This window comes from Pelophylax lessonae, assembly GCF_965119305.1.
Source record: "Pelophylax lessonae genome assembly, chromosome: 12".
Taxonomy (NCBI): domain Eukaryota; kingdom Metazoa; phylum Chordata; class Amphibia; order Anura; family Ranidae; genus Pelophylax; species Pelophylax lessonae.
The window spans coordinates 132,482,443-132,504,157 of NC_138779.1; the positions used below are offsets into that span (position 1 = coordinate 132,482,443).

The following is a 21,715-nucleotide window of genomic DNA, read 5'->3' on the forward strand; positions in this document are numbered from 1 at the left end:
TTGGCTGTTGAAAGCCAGGTGCTGAAAGATAGGTGGTTGTCTGACTCTGTGATTCCCACAATGTTAAAAGCTAGAAAATCTGCCTTTAGGAAGAAATACCATCGCGAGTGGGAGTCGTAAATTGCGTGGGATGAATCTCTGGGGGATTCTCCCCATTCTTTTTCAGTGGCTCAAAATTTGGCGTTCCTCCGAAGATAACAGCGCCTGGCTTTGGGTACCATCAAGGGCCAGGTCCTTTTTGCTACGCATTCCTTGGTTCGCACCTTTGTTCAGGGGATTTGCCACTTGGCTCCACCTGTGCTGTCTCCGTTGTCTCAATGGAATCTCAATTTGGTACTGTCGGTTCTTCAGAAACTGCCTTTTTCGAAAATATTCTCGAGTTTCCTCTGCTTACATTGTCCCAGGATGGAGCCTTCTTGGTGGCAATTACTTCTGCACGCAGGGTGTCGGAGATTTGGCTGATTTGTCTTGTTCACCTTATTTGGTGGTTCACAGAGATAAAGTGGTACTTCGCCCTTGTCAGTCATTCCTTCCTAATGTTTTCTCTGGTTTCCATCTGAATGAAGACATTGTGTTGCCCTCCTTGTGTCCTAAGCCTAAGCATCCTAAGGAGATTGCGCTGCATCCCCTGGATGTGTTTCGGGCGATTAAGGTGTACTTGGCGGCAACCGAGCCATTTAGGAACTCAGGCTCACTTTTTGTCCTTACGGATGGACCTTGCAAGAGGTTGGCCGCGTCTGTTGCTACCATTTCCAGATGGATCAGACAGACGGTGGTGCAGGCCTATTCACTCAAGGGTCAGGTTCCTCCTTTCCCTGTTAAGGCGCATTCTACACTGTGCTTAGTGCCTCCTGGGCCTCCCGCCATCCGTGGTGCAGGTTTGCACGGTGGTCACCTGGTTGTCTGTGCACACTTTCACAAAATTTTATACGATGGATGTACTGGCATCTGCGGATGCTGCCTTTGCCGCAAGGTTTTGCAGGTCGCTGTTTGACCTGACCCGGTCCTCTTTGAAGGTGTATTGTTTTCAGGTGAGCTTCAGTTGTTCCTGGTTGAGCTCCGTGTTACCTTGTTGGCCAGGTTTAGCCTTTTGGGAATTTTTTCTGCTGTTTTTTTCCCACCCCTAATGTTTGACACTGCTTTGGGATGTCCCAATGGTCAAGAAGATTCTGGAGCTGTGTCAGTCAATGACCGAAAGAGAAAATTGGATTTTTGTCTTACCGTAAAAAATGGGAGTATACCTCCTGGGACCTCCTGCGGCAAAACTTTTTCCTGCATAGAGTCCTACTCCTGTAGGGGGCAGCATAACCCAATGGTCAAGAAGATTCTGGAACGGTGTCCGTCAATGAACATCAGAGAAAAAGATTTTACGGTAAGACAAAAATTCAATTTCTTCTTTCGTTCATTGACGGACTCAGCTCCATATCTTCTGTGACCCTTGGGTTATGTTGCTCTCCTTAGGAGTTTGACTAGGTGGGAACAAATTTGACTACGCCCCTAGGGCAGTCCTAGGGGAGTATACTTCCCACTTCCTGCTATAGGACTGCAGTTTTTACTGCCTAGTCAGGATTAAGGACTTGGTCCTTGCATTTTTTCCCCCCTTTTTAATTAAATCTTTTTTTTCTTTTATTTTTCTGTTCCTGTGAGAACTACAATCAACAGCCGGAATCAGCGACGCGCTGGATGTCCTAGATCTAGATATCCTAGATCTTTATGGTATTCCCACTCTGGCGCCCGCTGGCGCCTCACAGTAAAATTTTATATGGCACTGTCAGGGTGGGGGTCCCTGTTGGGCCCCTCAGCGGACTGCAAGTACCTGGAGGACCGTTGGGGGTCCTGGGTGCCACGCCTCCATTTTTTTGGGGATGGCTGTTCTACAGCTTCAGCAGCCATGTTTGTGTAGTCCTAGGCCACGTTTTCGGAGTTTCCCATTGAAATCAATGCAGCGGCCATTTTCTTGTAGTCTGTGGAGCGGTACTGAGGCGGTGGACCTCTAGTGACAGTGACGACGCTCCCGCCTTCTCTGTGATCGCCGCATGGCAAGCAGCTTGACACTCTGCATCCTTCCCTAAGTTGGTGGGGTTGAGTCCCTGCGGCTTTACAGCTCCCTCTTTCTGCTTTAGCAGCGCTGGGACTTGTAGTAGTACCGCTGCCGTGGTGAGGGTTTTTTTTTTACTGCAATTTTTTTCTCATATTGCGGGCAGCCTTCGGATTAACCATGGAGGCCCTGGAGCATGTGTCACCCCCTGACCCACTCTCAGAAGCTGCAGGACCCTCCTGGGTCTCAGTCTGCCCTGGCGGCCATGACGGCGGTCCTGCAGTCACTTGCGTCTAAAGTTGATATGGCCTTTCAAAAGTGGCCTAGCAAGAAGTACCCCCAGCTCTCACCTGTCTCCTCTGCCGCCTCCAGATTCTGACGCGAGTCAACCCACCGGGTCTGCGTCCACGCACCCTGAGTGCTCTGACAGTGAGTATGAATCCTTTTCCACTACAGCCGCTCATGAAACGCTTGTGGAGGCACTGAATAGTATCAGTGCGTGAAACTTTAAAATTGTAGGACACAGCTAATGCTGCATCGGTGCAATTTGGTACCGGCAGACCATCCAAGGTGACTAAGGTGTTCACCCTTTCCTGCCTATTTGGACAAGATTGTTGTAAGTCAGTGGGGATCCCTGAAACGCCTGATTGATATACCTAAGCGTTTCGCTAGAAGGTATCCCTTTGAAGAGTCCCTTCTGAAGAAACTGACAATTCCACCGGTGGTGGATTCTCAGGTTTCCAGATTGAGGAAAGCCACGCTTCTTCCTAGGGAGGATTCCCCGCCTTTTAAAGACCCTGCGGACAAGAGAGCTGAGGCTCTGGTCCGATACTTTAACACCGTGGCAGGTTCAATTTTGAGGCTGGTGTTTGTCATCACCTTGGTCTCCCCGACCGTAACTGAATGGGCTAAGCTTCTGCATCAGCATTTGAAAGGGGGTCAACATCCTCTTGAGCTGGTGGATCAATTGATACAGGGTTTGCAGTATAGCTGTGATGCCTCTCTAGATATGGCCCCTTTAGCCTGCTGAGTGTGACAGCTGTGACCCTTTCGTGGCATGATTTGGCTAAAATACTGGTCTGCGGACCAGGCTTCTAAAAAGGTGTTGACTGATCTCCCTTTTGTAGGAGATTGCCAGTTCAGGGCTTCTTTGGAAGAAATCATTAAAGGTCTTATAGGAGGTAAGAGTACTCTGCTTCCACAGGTTGCCAAGAGCAAAGAGCCTCGTCGTAAACGTGGTCCTTTCTTCTCGGCTAACAAACGGCCCTTTCGTCCCGCAAACTTGCAGGACAAGGGACAAAAATCCACCCGTAACTTTGCGGGAGGTTCCAAGAGGCCCTGGGCTGGTAAGTCAAAAGCGGGTTCCATTGGTTCTGCAGACAAGCCCCCCCCCTCTGCCTAAAGGGGCACCCTCACCCGTATCTGGGGTGGGGGGATGTCTTTGCTTCTTTCCAGACCTTTGGATCTCCTTCATTCAAGACAAGTGGGTCACGATTTGATTCGGTCCAGTTACAAGATCGAATTTCGCTCTTTGCCTCAGGCAAGGTTCTTTCCTTCCAACTTGCGCCTGTCTCCGGATTGGCTGCAGTGCCTTTACGGGGCGATGCGGGATCTGCTATCACAGGGAGTAATTGTGCTGGTTCGAAAGTTGGAACGTTTTAGGGGATTTTATTCAAATCTGTTTACTGTTCCCAGAAAGGAAGGCAAGGTCCGTCCGATCTTGGACCATAAGTCCCTGAATTGCTTTGTGCGGATTCAGAAATTTTGGATGGAGTCCATCCGCACGGTGGTGGCATCTCTTCATCAAGGGGATTTTCTGGCCTTGATATCAAGAACGCTTACCTTCATATTCCAATGTATGTCGGGCACCAGCATTTTCTTCGCTTTGCCGTGGGAGAGGAGCATTATAAATTCGTGGCGTTCCCATTTGGTCTCTCCTCAGCTCCTCGGGTGTTCCAAAAGTGTTGTCCCCGATGTTAGCCTTGCTCAGGCAGAGGGGGATTGCGATACTGGGGTACCTGGATGATCTCCTTCTGCGAGCAGAGTCTCCGTCTGTCTTACAAGACGATCTGGACATCACTGTGTGAACTCTGAATTTTCAAAACTCAGCTCTGGCCCTGTCCAACAACCTGGACTACCTAGGCCTGACTTTGGATTCAGCCTCAGCTAGGGTGTTCCTTCCAGAGGCGAAACTGCTGAAGTTGCAGCATGCGATTCGGCTCCTGTTGTCCAACCGTCAGTTGTCTCTCAGAACTTGCATGCAAGTACTGGGCTTGAGGGTCTCCACCTTCGAGGCGGTTCTGTTTGCTCAGTTCCATACCAGGCTTTTGCAAAAGGAGATTCTTGCCAAATGGGACAAGAATCCTCAATTTCTACAAACTTTGATCCTGTTGAGCCGGGGTGCGAGGAGATCCTTAATTTGATTGCTCCGTCCCCGACGCTTGGACAGGGGAAGTCCTTTCTCCCCCTGTAATGGACGGTGGTTTCCACGGACGCCAGCCTGTCTGAGTGGGGAGGTGTCTTGGGCACAGATTCAGCTCAAGGGGTTTGGACTCGGGAGTGAGTGATCAGGCTTTGCCTGTCCCTGTGGACGGATCGTCTGCAGGGGTGCTTGGTAAGGATTTAATCGGACAATGCCACGGCTGTGGCATATGTCACTCATCAAGGGGGCATTAAAAGTGCCCTGGCGGCCAGAAAAGTAGCGGGCATTCTTTTTTTTGCAAATTCAAGGTTTATTGAAAAAAAAAAGGGAAGGGCATAACATACATTACAATCAAACACATTAGCTAGCGTCTAAAAACAGTAGACGAACATGCAGCAACTCATGAGACAGAAAAACACAAGGAAGAGCGTATAATCTTACTACAATAACATTATATGAAAAATCGAGAGAGCGGGCCGCGGAGCTCAGAGCCTCCTGAGGAGTCCCCCCTCTACCGGCATCTCTCAAGTGGCCGAGTGGCGGGCATTCTAAGGTGGGCAGAATGATATGTTCTGGCCCTCTCTGCTGCCCGCATTCCAGGAGTGGAAAATTGCCAGGTGGACTACCTCAGTCGAGAGACGTTGGAGCCAGGCTGCTGGAGTTTCTACAACAGGGTGTAGATCAGCGTTTGGCGCTGGACACCTTCAAGGGCCAGAATTCCACCTTGACAATTTCTTTCCAACGGCTGATAAAAGACAAAAATAGAGGCGCCTCTAAATGTAGACTGTAAATAAATTTATTAAACCAAAAAGAATGCACTCACATCTGTAAGCATATTCACGCAATAAAAACCCATTCCGATGTTCGAGATGAGTGGGGTGATGGACACGAGTGGAGACCTCTTAGATCTAAGAGGTCTCCACGCCAGCGGAATAGCTCTACAGATCGGGGATAACGTCCATCACCCCACTCATCTCGAACATCGGAATGGGTTTTTATTGCGTGAATATGCTTACAGATGTGAGTGCATTCTTTTTGGTTTAATAAATTTATTTACAGTCTACATTTAGAGGCGCCTCTATTTTTGTCTTTTATCTGCAGTGTGTGGAACCTTTGGCTTTAGTTCCTTGAGGGCTGCCCTAACCAGTGGACTTTATCCTTCATCCATATCCAACAACTGTAAAATTATACGGACTCGAACCTATAGTATGACCTATGCGCCTATGTTTATGTTATGTCTTTCCAACGGCTGTTGACTGCAAATTCCTTGGTTCATACCTTCGTCCAGGGGGTTTGTCACTTGGCTCCTCCGGTAAGGTCACTGGTACCTCCGTGGGACCTCAATCTGGAACTGTATGTTTTTCAAAGACCGCCTTTTGAAAATATTTGTGAACTTCCTCTGCTTACTCTGTCACAGAAGGTGGCCTTCCTGATGGCTATTACTTCGGGTGTCAAAGCTGGTTGCGTTGTCCTGACAGTCACTTTACCTGGTGGTTCACAGGGACAAAGTGGTGCTGCGTCCCTGTCAGTCGTTCCTTCCTAAGGTCACCTCTGGTTTCCACTTGGATGAAGACATTGTGTTGCCTTACTTGTGCCCGAAGCTGAAACATCCTAAAGAAATTGCTTTACATTCCCTGGCTACGGTTTGGGCAATCAGGGTGTACCTGGCGGCGACTGAGTCGATTCGGAAATCGGATTCTTTGTTTGTTCTTACGGATGAATCTCGTAAGGGGCACGCCACATCTGCTGGGACTATTTCCAGAGGAATCAGGCAGACGTGGTGTGGGCCTATTCCATTAAGGGTCAGGATCCTCCTTACCCTGTTAAGGCGCATTCTACAAAGGCACTTAGTGCCTCCTGGGCATGGTCGTCTGTGCATACATTCACAAAATTTTGCAAGGTGGATGTACTTGCATCTGTGTATGCTGCATTCGGCCGCAAAGTTTTGCAGGCTGTCATTGCAGAAGTTTCTGCCTCTTGAGGGTGTATTTTTTCTTTTCTCTGGTTGGTTGTAACCTACAGTTGTTCTTGGTTGAGCTCCTGGCTTACCTGGTTGGCTATGTTTAGCCGTATTGGGATATATGTGCATTGCTGTGTTTTTTTTCTCACCCCTCTTATTGAAACTGCTTTGGTACATCCAAAGGTTGAAAGAAGATATGGAGCTTTTTCCGTCAATGAACGAAAGAGAAAACCGGATTTTTTTCATTACCACAAAATCCTTTTCTCTGATGTTCATTGATGGACACAGCACCCATCCCTCTGTTGTGTTGGGTTATGTATTCTTCTGACACTGCTTGTTACCAACTGAAGTCCTATAGCAGGAAGTGGGAAATATACCCCCTAGAACTCCCCCTAGGACTGCTCTAGGGGCGTAGTCAGATTTTTTCCGCCTAGTCATACTCCTATGGAGAGCAGCATAACCCAAGGGTCAAAGAAGATATGGAGCTGTGTCCATCAATGAACATCCGAGAAAAGTATTTTACGGTAAGACAAAAATCCAGTTTTTTATCCACAGTTTAGGAAGATGTTTATTCATTATAAGGTTGGTTTAGCTTTGGAATGCTGTATTGCATGCGGTAACAATGGCATAGTCAATAATGAATATAGAAGAAAATACATACATAGTTTTTTTAAAGCAGGAAAAAATATGATCAAATTGTGGCATACTGTTTACATACCTTCTAAATCCTTTCACAGTTGGAACTTAGTGATGACATTGTCAGAATTATCCAGGCTGCTATGAATGCAGATGGGGGCCAGCCAGAGCTGAAGAAGGCAAACAGTGTTGTAAGATCCTTTTTTACAAAGGTGAGTGTTTCTAGGGGGTTGCCTGTGTAATTACCCTGCATATCAGAATACTTACATTTTTTTCTTTAGTTGCATTAACTGGTTTTTTTTATGCAACCTGTCAGCCAGTACTTACCTGGCATCACATTTTCCTGGTGCCAATGTAAAGGGCAAAGACTTATTTAATCTTTACATCTGGGCTAAATGCAGTTACCTTCAGGTGACACTGGCAAAAAAAAAACTTCTGGAACATCCGCTAAATAATCCCTCGCACTCCCAGATAACCTTTCGTATTCTTAGGTGATGGATCTCTTCTCTCTACTAAGAGAAGTTTACCACCTTATATGGAGGTTTTCTTTCTATCTCTCTCTCTCTGTGATCTATTCCAAGATGTTCCTTCTATTATTCTTCTACTCTTCATGCAGCTTCTGGAATGGGTGAGTCCTCAGCTCGGTTTTGGGTACCCATTCCCGACCCTGCCTGGTGGAAGATGCAGGGATGGCCTGTAATGCTGTTTTCTGCAATTGGTTCTGCTATGGGTGTTCCCTTTGCCAAGTAGTGCAACACTTGGAATTAGCCACAGGTTACATAGTTAGTCAGGTTGTAAAAAGACACAAGTCCATCTGGCTCAACCAATAAAAAAAACAGTAATGAAAACCCAACCGTACAATCCCATATACACAATCCTATACCCGCAGTTGATCCAGAGGAAAGCGAAAAAATCCCAGCAAAGCATGATACAATTTGCTACAGCAGGGGAAAGAAATTCCTTCCTGATCCCCCGAGAGGCAATCGGATATTCCCTGGATCAACTTTACCTATAAATATTAGTACCCACTTATATTAAAGAGGTTGTAAACCGAAAAAAAAATGTTTTTTTTCTTTTCATCCTGAAAGAGAAAGACATAATGAGCTAGTATGCATCGCATACTAGCTCATTATCAAATACTTACCTTAGAACGAGCCCCCGCCGTGCCGCTCGCTTACCTCCATGTCGCCCGTCTTCCGGGATCGTGGCATCCGGCCATCTGATTGGCCGGAGCCGCGGTGACGTCACTCCCGCACACACGCGGGAGCCGACGGTCACGGCACAGGGCTCTGAAGGAACGGCACGAGCGGCCGTTCCTTCAGAGCGCATGCGCCAGTGACGTCACTGGCTGCATGTAAGGTAAATATCTCCTAAACGGTACATGTTTAGGAGATATTTACAGTACCTATAGGTAAGCCTTATCATAGGCTTACCTATAGGTACAAGTGTCAGAGGAGGGTTTACTTCCTCTTTAAGTACACCCAGGAAAGAATCTAGGCCTTTTTTAAAGCAATCTTGTGAGCTAGCCAGAACCACCTCCTGGAGGGAGTCTATTCCACATTTTCCCAGCTGTCACGGTGAAGAAACATTTCCGTATTTGGAGACGAAATGTATTTCTCTTACGTCCTCTGACAGTCGCTGCCCACTCATACAGTCTTCACTACTGGGTATTGGTCTTATCCACAGGAGTAAGCTAGGCAGAAGATTTTGTTAGAAACATTCATACTTTGCATAGACACACCTATAGGGGGCTGTCCCTCTGGTCCAATACCCCCCTGCTAGCAGCATTCCCAATTCAGTTTTTCTTTTGCCTAGTTAGGAGTAGGCAGGCTTCCCTTGGCAGGGGCTGCAGTCTCAGCCTTTTCTTCTTAATTTTTATTTCCGCTAAGTGATTTTTCTTTACACTGATAGCTTTTTATTTGTTCCTGCGCTTAGTTAGTCAGACTTCGGAAGACTACAGCGTTTGCGGAGCTGGGAATCGGACTGGTTGTACTAGAGCCTTACGGAATCCCAGCCCGTCATTGAGCGTTTAGCAGGCTATGCGTACGCTCAGGCCTCGCAAACGACCCGCAAAGTGGCCACTTCGCTAGGATGTCTCAACTGCGGTACACCGCGTGTTGCTAGCGTCCTTTTCGGCTGACGGCACCCCCACCTGGAGTGAGAGGCTTTCCGTCACAGTGGCACCCACGTTTTTCGCTGGACGTTGAGTACCATGCTACCCCTTTGTCTATGGCTTTTTTCTGTTGGGGGGGTGTATTGTGGGGCCTCTGTTATGGGGATGGCAGTCTATTTGGGGTCTGTGATATCCCCCTCATGTCTGTCTGTATGGTTCCCGTGTGTCCCTCACGGTCCCTGCGGGGGCGCTGTAGCGGTCTTGCCGCGGTGTCGGGGGTTTGCGGGGGTCCCTGTGTCCCTTGTGCTGCTTGTGCAATGTTTTTGGGGGTACAGACATGTTTGTGGGGGCAGCAGCGGTGTAAAATCGCGGGCCGCCATTTCGGGTGTGGGCAGGCTGTTTGGCCTCATGTAAGGACAGCAGCCATGTTCTCTGTAAGGCTTGGCGCCCTTTCGGGTGCCATCTTTAGTGTGGGCAATGTGTTTTCCCCATGTTCTCGGCTGCCATTTTCTTGGAGCCTCCCCCATAGACTTACATTGGCAACCATTTTCTTGTGGCTCAGAACTATGTTCTGCCTCATTTCCTTTCTCCAAGCACTCAGATCGAGCTGGCAGCGTGGTATTGTATAGATACACTTCTGGGGGGGCTTTTTCTGCTATTTTTTCGGTTTTCTATCTCTGCTGGCAGTTATATCCTACAGTGCTTAGTAGCACAGGCTAGTCACTCTTGCGGTACCTTGCGGTGGGAACCGCTGCTATCGCTGTTTTAAAGGGCCAGCGCCATAAAATTTCTAAGTGTGTTTTATGGAGTCCCAGGATAGCAAATTCCCCCCAGCTCTGGTGGAGGGTTCAGATACTCCTGAATCCTCTGCCATAGTCTCACTTACTGCTGCACTTGCGACTTTAGCGTCCAAAGTGGATCTGTTGATGTCTGAGCGGGCTTCTAAGAAAAGGCCCAGGTTTTCTCAATCTTCTGATTCGGAGCTGGATATGGTTGCCACGGACATTGTACCCCCTGAGGGGTCTCAGTCGGATGGGGAGGAGGAGGAGGTGGAGGATTCTCCCTCCGGGTCGGTCAGAGAACACGCTGCAATGTCTGCGCCCCACCCGCAGGGTAAGCGGTCTTCCTCTGGGACCCGCAGAACCCAGAAGTCGGTTCAGGTGTTTCCCTGTCCCGCTGAGTTTCACGAAACAGTGAACGAGCAATGGCGCAATTTAAAGCGCAATTTTGTGGTACCTAAGCGGTTTCAATACTGTTATCCCTTTGAGTCTGCGACGGATTCGCGCTGGACTGTGTCCCCTAAGGTGGACCACACGGTATCCAGGTTAAACAAAGCCACTCTAATGCCCGCAGAGGATTCTCCGGTGTTCCGGGACCTGGCGGATAGGCGGGTGGAATCTCTTACCCGCCACTCCTATATGGTGGCAGGTTCCTTGATGAAGCCTGTGTTCGCCTCAGTGATGGTCTCTCAGGCTGTGGTGGAGTGGACTAAGGTGCTAAGACGCACCTTTGTGGCTGATTCTGCTACTTTGGAGATGGTGGACCAAATTATTCAGGCTGTTTTATACCTGTGTGACGCGGCCTTGGATGAGGCCCCTTTAGTCTCCCGCTTATCTGCGGTCGCAGTGACGATCCGTCGCATCGTGTGGTTAAAGAGCTGGTCGGCCGACCAGGCTTCCAAGAAGACGGTGTCTGACATCCCTTATGCAGGGAATCGCCTTTTTGGGGACTCCCTGGACGAATTGGTTAAAGGGGTCACTGGGGGTAAAAGCACACTGCTGCCCCAGGTGTCCAGGGGCAAGTCTTTCCGCGGTAAGCGGGGCTCTTCCTTTAAACCTAACCAGGGGTCCTTTCGTGCCTTCAAGGCACAAGACAAGGGCAAATCCTTCAAGGCCTCTGGTGACCAGATGAAGCCTTGGGCGGGAAAGCCTAAAGCTGCCCACAATGCCAAGGGGGCCCAGTCCGCCTCGACCTGAAGGGGCGCCCTCACCCATTTCAGGGGTGGGGGGACATCTGCGCTGTTTTCCCAAACCTTGGCTGGCCAAGATTAAGGACAGATGGGTTCAGGAACTCATTCGGTCAGGGTACAAGATCGAATTTCGATCGCGCCCAGCAGACAGATTCTTTCCCTCAAATCTTAATTTAACCCCGGATCGATTCCAAGATCTCCAACGGGCGGTTCAGGATCTCCTCGCCCAGGGGGTGATCCTTGCCGGTGCCACATTGGGACAGGTTTCGGGGTTTTTACTCAAATCTGTTCACGGTGCCCAGAAAGTAGGGCAAGGTGCGTCCAATTCTGGACTTAAAGTTTCTGAACCGCTTTGTGCGGGTTCAAAAGTTACGCATGGAATCCCTGCTGCGATCGGTGGTGGCCTCCCTGAGCCTGGGAGATTTCCTGGCTTCCATCGACCTCAAGGATGCGTATTTACAAATCCCCATTTACGAAGGTCATCAGAGGTACCTCCGATTCGCATTCACGGAGGAGCATTATCAGTTTGTGGCGTTGCCTTTCGGTCTCGCTTAGGCTCCAAGGGTGTTTACCAAGGTGTTGGCTCCTGTCCTGGCCCTATTGGGGGCGCAGGGGATTGCAATCCTTGGGTATTTGGACGATCTCCTGTTAAGGTCGAGTTCCAGTCCAACTCTATCTGTCAACCACGGTTCAGACGCTCCAGGAGCACGGGCAGACCGCAGCCCTGCGCTAGGTTGGCCGCAATATAGCCCCACTGGACGGGGGCTGGACTGCGAGATAAACATCTCGCGAGGGCGCATACGCAGTGGCTTTGGCCTGAGTTGCAGCGTTTCCTCCTGGCCGACAGCGCCTACATTACAACGGAGCGGTGCCCACTCTGTTCCAGGTGTGGTAAGAACCTGTCCCCCCTCTATCTCTGGAGGGTTTTGGGGTGGACGTGTGCCCCTCCCTGGGATGGTCGCACCCTCTGGCTCCCCTCCCTGTCAGCGTACCCCCCCCTTTCTCGTGGTCTTCTGCAGCCCTTTGCCCCCCATCTCCATACACTTTTTTTGTGTGGGTTCCCCTCTTCATTCGTGGAGTCCCTGGAGCATATTTCACCACCTGATCCCCTCTCAGAAGCTGTCGGGCCCTCCGGGTCCCAACAACTGACTGCACTGATGGCGGTCCTTGGTGTCCCAAGGTAGATTTGGTCCTGGGCAAATGGGCTAGCAAAAAGCATCCCCCGCCTTCAACTGCTTCCTCTCTCATCAGATCCAGAATGTAATTCGGCTGCCACCGATGCGAGTTACACTTTGGGGTCTGCGTCCACGCACCCTGCGTGTTAAGATAGTGAGGATGATTCCTCTGCTCCTCTAGCCGCGTATTAAAAGGTGCTAGTGAATGCGCTGATTGTATCAGTGTGGGAAACCTTAAAGATGGAGGATGTGACTAACGCAGCATCAGAGGCGTGGGTCACCTTTGGCACCCACAAGTGGAAAAGGTGTTCCCCTTTCCTGTCGTCTTTGACAATATTGTCACAAAACAGTGGGGGTGCCTGAAACGCACCTTTGCAATCAATAAGCGTTTTGCAATCCGATACCCCTATGAGGACCCCCCCCCCCCTCAAAAAATGGACGGTTCCTCCTGTAATGGACTCCCCGGTTTCTAGGTTGAATAAAGCCACGTAATCCCAGTTGAAGAGTCCCCGGCCTTCTCATATCCGGCTGATTGGAGGTCAGAGGACTTGACTCACCATATGTTCAATGTGGCTGGTTCCGCACTTGGGCCGATATTTACTATTGCCCTGGTGTCGCAAGCTAGGACGGAGTGGGCAAAATGTTTACACCGGGACCTGGAGGGGGAACAGCTCCCTCCCTGCCTTTGCCAAGCTGGTGGATCAGTTGGTCCAAGGGCTACAGTTTGTGACGCCTTTTTGGATGCGGCTCCCTTCTAGACTATCTGTCTCAGCAGTGGTCCTGCGGCGTATTATCTGGCTGAAATGCTGGTCTGTGGACCAGGCTTTTAAGAAGGCCTTATCCGATCTTCCATTTGTGGGGGATCGCCTGTTTGGAGCTTCCTTGGATGACCTCATCAAAGGCCTCACAGGGGGGAAAGAGTACTCTTCTTCCTCAGGCTTCCAAGGGTAAGGAGTCCTGTTGCAGTAGGGGGCCTTTCTTTTTGGCTCACAAGAGGCCTTTTCGTCCCTCAGGGTCTCAAGACAAGGGATCTAAGCCCTTCACAGCCTCTGCCAGGGGGTTCTAAGAGGACCTGGTCCGGCAAACCACGAGCGGATTCTGCCAGATCTGTGGACAAGGCTTCATCCGCCCTCACCCGTATCTGGGGTGGGGGGACATCTTTGCGGGTTTCCGGATTTGTGAATCTCCCTGATCAGGACTGATGGGTCCACGAAGTCATTCGCTCTGGCTACAGGATCAAGTTTTGATCATATCTTCCCTTCCAACCTGCACTTGTCCCCAGATCGCTTAGGGGATCTCTTTGGGGCAGTGCAACTCGTTACTTCAAGGGGTGATTGTTTTTACTCAAACCTGTTTACAGTTCCCAGGAAGGAGGGCCAGGTGCATCCAATTCTGGACCTCAAGGCGCTAAATTGCTTTGTGCGGGTACGGAAGTTCTAAATGGAATACATTAGCACGGTGGTGGCGTCCTTACATTAGGGGGATTTCCTCGCCTCCATCGACATCAAGGACGCCTACCTAAACATCCCACTAAATGTCGGCCACCAGTGATTCTTCCGCTTTGCCGTGGGTGAGGAGCATTATTAGCTTGTGGCGTTACCCTTTGGTCTCGCCTCGGGTCTGCACAAAAGTGTTGGCCCTGGTGCTAACATTGCTGTGTCAGCGGGGCATAGTGGTACTGGGGTATCTGGACAATTTGCTTTTGCGAGAAGAGTCTTCGACTGCTCTGTTGGACAACTTGGAGATTACTCTGCGGACTCTGAGGGAGTTCGGTTGGATTCTGAATCTTCTGCTCTGGTTCCGTTCACAAGCCTGGACTATCTGGATCTGACTCTAGACTCAGCCTCAGAGTGCTTCTTCCACTGGAAACATTTGCAGGAAATTGCAGGAGGCAATTCAGCTTCTGTTGTCCAGCAGACGGTCATCTCTTCGGTTTTGCATGCGGGTACTGGGCCTGATGGTGTCTACCTTCCAGGCGGTTCCGTTTGCACAGTTCCGCGAGATCTCTGCAAAAAGAGATTCTGGTGAAATGGAACTAGAATCCTCAGTCTCTAGACAATCTGATCCTGTTGAGCTGGAGTATGAGGGGGTCCCTGGTTTGGTGGCTTCGTTCTCCGGCACTACGTCAGGGCAAATTGTTTCTTCCCCTGTACTGCAGGGTTGTCACCACGGACGGCAGCCTGTCCGGGTGGGGAAAGATCCTTGACACAGAGTGTGCTCAGGGGGTCTGGACCCTGGAAGAGTGCAAGCTACCGATCAATGTGCTTGGAACTCAGAGAGATTAGACCCTGTCTAGATCATTGGACATGTTGTCTCCAGGGGTGTCCGGTACGAATGCAATTGGATAATGCCACGGCAGTTGGCTATATCAATCACCAAGGGGGAACGAGAAGTGTTCTGGCGGCTTGGGAAGTAACTGAAATTCTAAGGTGGGCAGAATGATTTGTTCCAGACCTCTGCTGTGCAGGGGTGGAAAATTGTCAGGCGAATTACCTCAGTCGATAGGCGTTGGACCAGGGGTAATGGTCACTTCATCCGGAGGTGTTTCATCAGCTGTGTCTCCGGTGGAGTACTCCCGAGGTGAATCTGTTGGCCTCTCGTCTCAACAGGAAAGTGCAGAGGTTCTCTGATGATCATTGACGGACACAGCACCCACCCCTCTATGGAGTTGAGTTTTTTCTCTTCTGACACTGCCTGTAACAAAACTGAGTATCTATAGCAGAGAGTGGAAGTATACCCCCCTGCGACTGCCCCATAGGCGTTGTCAAGTTCTTTTCTGCCTAGTGTCCTACTCCTGTAGGGGGGCAGTATAACCTACGTAGTCGAGAAGATGAGGAGCGCTGTGTCCGTCATTGAACATCAGAGAAATGGATTTTACGGTAAGTCAAAAATTCAATTTTTTTTTTTATTATTCTAAAAGTAAAATAGGGCAACCTAAAACTAGTGTGTTATATGTCACTATTTTTGATAAACATAACACCTCAATATCTGGTTTGATGGATGTAATGAATTCTCAAGGTACTCATCAGATATTTTAGTTCTTATTTTGCCCTTCATGTGCTTCATCCTTGAAAATAGTTGCTCACAAATATAGGTGCTGCCGAAAACTGATGAAATGAATAAGGCGTGATTGTGAAGAGTGGGAGATTTTTCTTTGGGAAGATTAAATTGATAAAAGTTCAGTAAAGCGGCATTGTCACATTTTTCTTCAGCTGCGTTTGTTCACGAAGTGTATACTAATTTTTACAAAAAATTCCAAAAAAGGCAACATTTTTAAGTAAGTGTACAGTTTTGTGTTGTGCTTTATTTATAACCATCTTGGACCACAGGTTGGACATCACTGTAGTCAAAGCATTGGTCAGAATCCAATCGGACAATGCTATTGTGTTTACATCAATTAGGGAGGAACCAGAAATCTACTTGAGGAAAAAAAAGGGAGAAAGGATTCTATTGTGGCAAAGCTCCACTTTCTAGCCTTGTTCATGTTCTTATACCAGATGTGAACATTTGGCAGCCAGACTACGTAAGCTAGCAGTCTTGACCTATGGGAATGGTCCCTACACCTAGAAGTGTTTCAGGACCTCTGGGGCCTGCCAAGGTTCAGCAATACAAAAAAGAAATACAAGGGGGTGCCAGCTAAGTGCAGCATCAATGGGTTTATTATGATTGGAAAGCCAAATGCAAACTCTGAGAAATATAAAATGAAAGAGCTTATCTGCAGCCATGCCTCATTGGATGGAAGCTGTCCACAAGAGGACCTGCTTGTGAAAGCAAACAGTGAATAGTCAGTAAGAAAACCAAGTCCAATGTTCCAGGAAGTGAGAAGAGCCACTGTGGGACACAAGGCAGAATATGATGTCACATCTGGGGCAGGCTGGTTGCTATGGTAATGTGTTTTGGAACTCATATTGGCTCCTTTCTCAAACCAATACTGTTTCAAAGACCGCTAGCCAGCCATTCTCGGTCAATATGTTTGTTTTTTGTGTATTTCATGTGGCTCCTTGTAACTCCAACGGGATTTAAATTTTATTCTGTTGGCAGTTTAAAGACTGTTTTTTTTTCTTTAAAAGCCTGTTAAGGATCTTCAACTTTTCACTCAAGGTTGCATTTCTTGCTGCCATCGCCTCTTCAAGTGTCTGAACTGGTGGCATTGTACTGTAAAGAATCCTATTTGGTGTTAAGAATTTGGTAGTATTGAAGTCTAGAGCCTTATTTCCTCAGGTCATTTAGGTCCTTCTCCTCAACCCGAACATTATTCTTCCATCTTTCTGTCTGGCTTCAGAAGGGATATTTCCCTTCACTAAATATTTTTTATACTGTATGGGCTTTGGTCATTCCTGATGATCCCTATATAGGGGATATTGCTTCTCACTTCATCACTTCTCAGTAGCTCAGACAAATCTTTATTCAAGCTTTATGGGCTTAGGGACAAGTTTCCACCTTTTCCTGTAAAGGCATGCTCTACTGGGTTTGTGAGTTCTTCTTGCACTTCCGTGCCTCAGGCAATTGGTTTGCAAAGCTGCCACCTGGTTCTTTTGTTCAAATGTTTTCTAAGTTTAATCAGGTGGATTTTCAAGCCTCTTCTGGTGCATGCTTTGTGGGTAAGGGCCTTTTGGCAGCTCTTTGTGCTGCAGGCTACCCCTATTTTTATTTTGTATGTTAAGTGGGCCTGTTAGCATTTTGTTTGCTCTGTTACCCACCACTGAGATGGACTGCTTTTGGGGATCTCAAACATATCAAAATTACTGACATCTGTCCCTTCATGAATGGTGAAAAAAAGGTGTATAAGAAGTTCATTAAGCAACACATGTACAACGCCTCTGTATTAATCTGTTCTTAAAAAAATACTGCTTTCTACAAAACTGAAGCATGCTGGCAGTGAGAGGGGTTATACCTGACTGACCCAGGGCTTTCTTGTTTGCCAGTGTCCAGGCGTAGTATAACCCTATGACCTTAGAGTAAGGGAACCCTGTGTCCCTTGATTAAACATCTTTTATAGTTAGTTCAAAAGTTCTGTTGTAATTTCTAATGAATACATACTGTATGTGTATCAATATATATATAGCATCTCACAAAAGTGAGTACACCCCCTCATATTTTTGTAAATATTTTGTTATCTTTTCATGTGACAACACTGAAGAAATTACACTTAGCTATAATGTAAAGTAGTGAGTGTAAAGCTTGTATTACAGCGTAAATTTGCTGTCCTCCCAGAATAACCCAACACAAAGCATTTAATGTCTAAACCGCTGGTAACAAAAGTGAGTACACCCCTAAGTGAAAATGTCCAAATTGGGCCCAATTAACCATTTTTCCTCCCCTGTGTCATGTGACTCCTTAGTGTTACAAGATCTCAGGTGTATATGGGGAGCAGGTCTGGGAAATTTGATGTTATCGCTCTCACTCATACTGGTCATTGGAAGTTCAGCATGATCTGAAAAAAGGTTTGTTACTCTACATAAAGATGGCCTAGGCTATAAGAAGATTGCCAAGACCCTGAAACTGTGCTGCAGCATGGTGGCCAAGACCATACAGCTGTGTAACAGGATAGGTTCCACTCCGAACAGGCCTCACCATGGTAGACCAAAGAAGTTGAGTGCACGTGCTCAGCATCATATCCAGAGATTGTCTTTGGGAAATAGACGTATTAGTGCTGCCAGCATTACTGCAGAGGTTGAAGGGGTGGAGGGTCAGCCTGTCAGTGCTCAGACCATACGACACGCACTGCATCAAATTTGAAGCTTCTTCGAAAGATAATTCACAAGAAAACCCGCAAACAGTTTGCTGAAGACAAGAAGACTAAGGACATGGATTACTGGAACCATGTGCTGTTGTCTGATGAGACCAAGATAAACTTACTTGATTCAGATGGTGCCAATCGTGTGTGGCAGCAACCAGGTGAGGAGTACAAAGACAAGTGTGGCTTTCCTACAGTCAAGCATGGTGGTGGGAGTGTCAAGTCTGGGACTGCATGAGTGCTGCCAGCACAGGGGAGCTACAGTTCATTTAGGGAACCATGAATGCCAACATTTATTGTGACATACGGAAGCAGAGCATGATGCCCTCACTTTGGAGACTAGGCCGCTGGGCAGTATTCCAACATAAAGACCCCAAACACAACTCCAAGACGACCACTGCCTTGCTAAAGAAGCGGAGGGTAAAGGTGATGCAATGGCCAAGCATGTCTGCAGACCTAAACCCTAGTCAGCTTTTCTTCAGGAAACTGTTTGTGGGCTTGTGCATCATCTTTAGAAGAGGCTTCCTTCTGGGACGACAGCCATGCAGACCAATTTGATGCAGTGTGCGGTGTATGGTCTAAGCGCTGACAGGCTGACCCCCCACCCCTTCAACCTCTACAGCAATGCTGGCAGCACTCATACGTCTATTTACCAAAGACAACATCTGGATATGTCGCTGAGCACATGCACTCAACTTCTTTGGTCGACCATGGTCAGGTCTGTTCTGAGTGGAACTTGTCCTGCTAAAACGCTGTATGGTCTTGGCCACCGTGCTGCAGCTCAGTTTCGGGGTCTTGCCAATCTTCTTATAACCTAGGCCATCTTTATGTAGAGCAACAATTCTTTTTTTCAAATCCTCAGAGAGTTCTTTGCCATGAGGTGCCACGTTGAACTTTCAGTGACCAGTATGAGACTGAGAGCAAAAACACCAAATTAAACACCCCTGCTCCCCATACTCACCTGAGATCGTGTAACAATAATGAGTCACATGACACCAGGGAGGGAAAATAACTAATTGGGCCCAATTTGGACATTTTCACTTAGGGGTGTACTCACTTTTGTTGCCAGCGGTGTAGACATTTATGGCTGTGTGTTGCTTTATTTTAAGGGGACATAAAATGTACACTGTTATACAAGCTGTACACTCACTACTTTACATTTTAGCATTTCTTCAGTGTTGTCGCATGAAAAGATATAATAAAATATTTACAAAAATGTGAGGGGTGTACTCACTTTTGTGGGATACTGTGTATGTATGTATGTGTGTGTGTATATGTATGTGTGTGTATGTGTGTGTATGTATATATATATATATATATATATATATATATATATATATATATATAGTGTGTGTATGTATATACACATCTCATAAAATTAGAATATTATCAAAGTTTATTTTTTTCATAAATTCAACTTAAAAAGTGAAACGCCTATATTTTATTTAGATACGTTACAGACAGAGTGATATATTTCAAGCATTTCTTTTAATTTTGATGATTATAGTTTACAGATAGCGAAAACCCAAATTTCAGTATCACAGAAAACTAGAATATTACATAAGACCAAAAAAAAAAAAATGATTTTTAATACAGAAATGTTGGCTTACTGAAAAGTATGTCCATGTACAGTATAGTATGCACTCAATACTTGTTCAGGGCTCCTTTTGCATTAATTACTGCATCAATGAGGTGTGGCATAGAGGCGATTAGCCTGTGGCAGTGCTGAGGTGTTATGGAAGCCCAGTTTGCTTTAAGTGGCTTTCAGCTGATCTGCATTGTTGAGTCTGGTATCTCATCTTCCTCTTGACAATACCCCACACATTCTCTATGGGGTTAAGGTCAGGCAAGTTTGATTGCCAGTCAAGCACAGGGATACCATGATCATTAAACCAGATGTTCGTACTTTTGGCAGGGTGAGCATGTACCAAGTCCTGCTGGAAAATGAAATCGGCATCTCCAATAAAGCTAATCAGCACTGACTATGTAAACTTCACACTGGACCCCATGCAACTTGGATTCTGTGCTACTCCACTCTTCCTCCAGACTCTGGGACCTTGATTTCCAAATAAAATGCAAAATTTTCCACAGCCTGTGATGATTTGGGGAGCCATGTCATCTGCTGGTGTTGGTCCACTGTGTTTTATCAAGTCCAAAATCAGCGCAGCCCTTTACTGGGAAATTCTAGAGCACCTCATGCTTACCAGCATTATGGAGATGCTGATTTAATTTTCCAGCAGGACTTGGCACCTGCCCACACTTACAAGTCCCTACGTCTGGTTTAATGATCATGATATCGCTGTGCTTGATTGGCCAGCACACTCGCCTGACCTAAACCTCATAGAGAATATGTGGGATATTGTCAAGAGGAAAATAAGACATCAGACCCAACAATGCATATGAGCTGAAAGCCACTGTCAAACATGGGCTTCCATAACACCTCAGCAGTGCCAAAGGCTGATTGCCTCTATACCATGCCACTATATAAAATTTGTTTCACTTTTGGATTTGAATTACTGAAATAAATTAACTTTTTGGTGAAATTCAAATTTTTTGAGACGCGCGTGTGTGTATGTATGTATATATATATATATATATATATATATATATATATATATAGTAATATCATTTTTTTTTTTTGGTGTGGAAATTGTACTGTAAAGTAGGTTTATCAAATACCTGCAAGCATATTGTGATGCCTCCTGGACCTCCTCTATACCATCAGTTGTGTATTATACATTTTATCTGACTACTGATATATGCATATTTCTTATTTTTCTCTAGCAAATGGAGCGTGTTTTCCCTTGGTTTAACGTAAAGAAATCTCGCTTTTGGGAGCCAAATAAGGTTAACAGCAAGTAAGTTGTGGGTTAAAACTTTGGGTGGTTGAGGTTCTGTAGCCAGCTTCTTATATCTGGAAGAGAATGATGCCTGAATAATGATAGCTTTGACCTTTGGGAAGGCAAACGGAAAATTAAGATATTAGAAATGTTTTGCTCTTTGAGAACTAATAAATACCTGTTATTATAGACTCTCCAACATTGCTCTTGTAAGACTAAGTCCCTTCATTGCCCCCGACCCACTTAAACATACCTTCCTGCAGCTCTATTCCTTCTCAGTCTTCTGTTTGGAAGCTGTGTGTTGGGATCATATCGGGGTTTGCTCAGGTTTGAAGCTTCAAACATTACTAAATAGTGTTCATGCCTGGGAATTGATCATTCAGGCCTGGTTACAAGGGAGGAAAGCACTTCGGGGCAAAACTATGTAGGGTACTAAAAGTTGTCAAATTCTTACCTTCTCTTTTATTTTACTTCATATAGCCAACACTTAGAAGACTTATGTTGGGAAAAATAATTCTGTATTCTGATTAAAAACTCTTTATTTCTATTGTGTTTAATTTAGAATGAAGAGCTTTGTATTGTATGTATTTGGCTACTGATAAAGCCAGAGTTGAGTTACATGGACTGATTTACTAAATAATTTTAGATTTCGTGTAAAGATTAGCCTCATTATCTTAAGGGTCAAATCTAGTGATATAGAAAATAAACCAATGCTGCAACGGAGACAACATTGCTTAACCACCAATATTGTATACTGTCAAAAAGTCTGCACATATTTGTTTACATATAAACATGATAACATTTTTGCACAAAACATGGGAAAAA

At 46.7% G+C, this 21,715-nt stretch overlaps 1 protein-coding gene across 1 annotated transcript in view; it reads left to right on the forward strand.

Moving 5' to 3' along the window:
- KMT2A (lysine methyltransferase 2A) overlaps positions 1 to 21,715 on the forward strand; it is a 342,071-nt gene that overhangs the window by 189,589 nt on the left and 130,767 nt on the right. The window contains exons 17-18 of the mRNA XM_082273407.1: positions 7,158 to 7,268; positions 20,835 to 20,908. Coding sequence (XP_082129533.1) covers positions 7,158 to 7,268; positions 20,835 to 20,908 — 185 coding nt within the window. The remainder of the gene's footprint in view (positions 1 to 7,157; positions 7,269 to 20,834; positions 20,909 to 21,715) is intronic.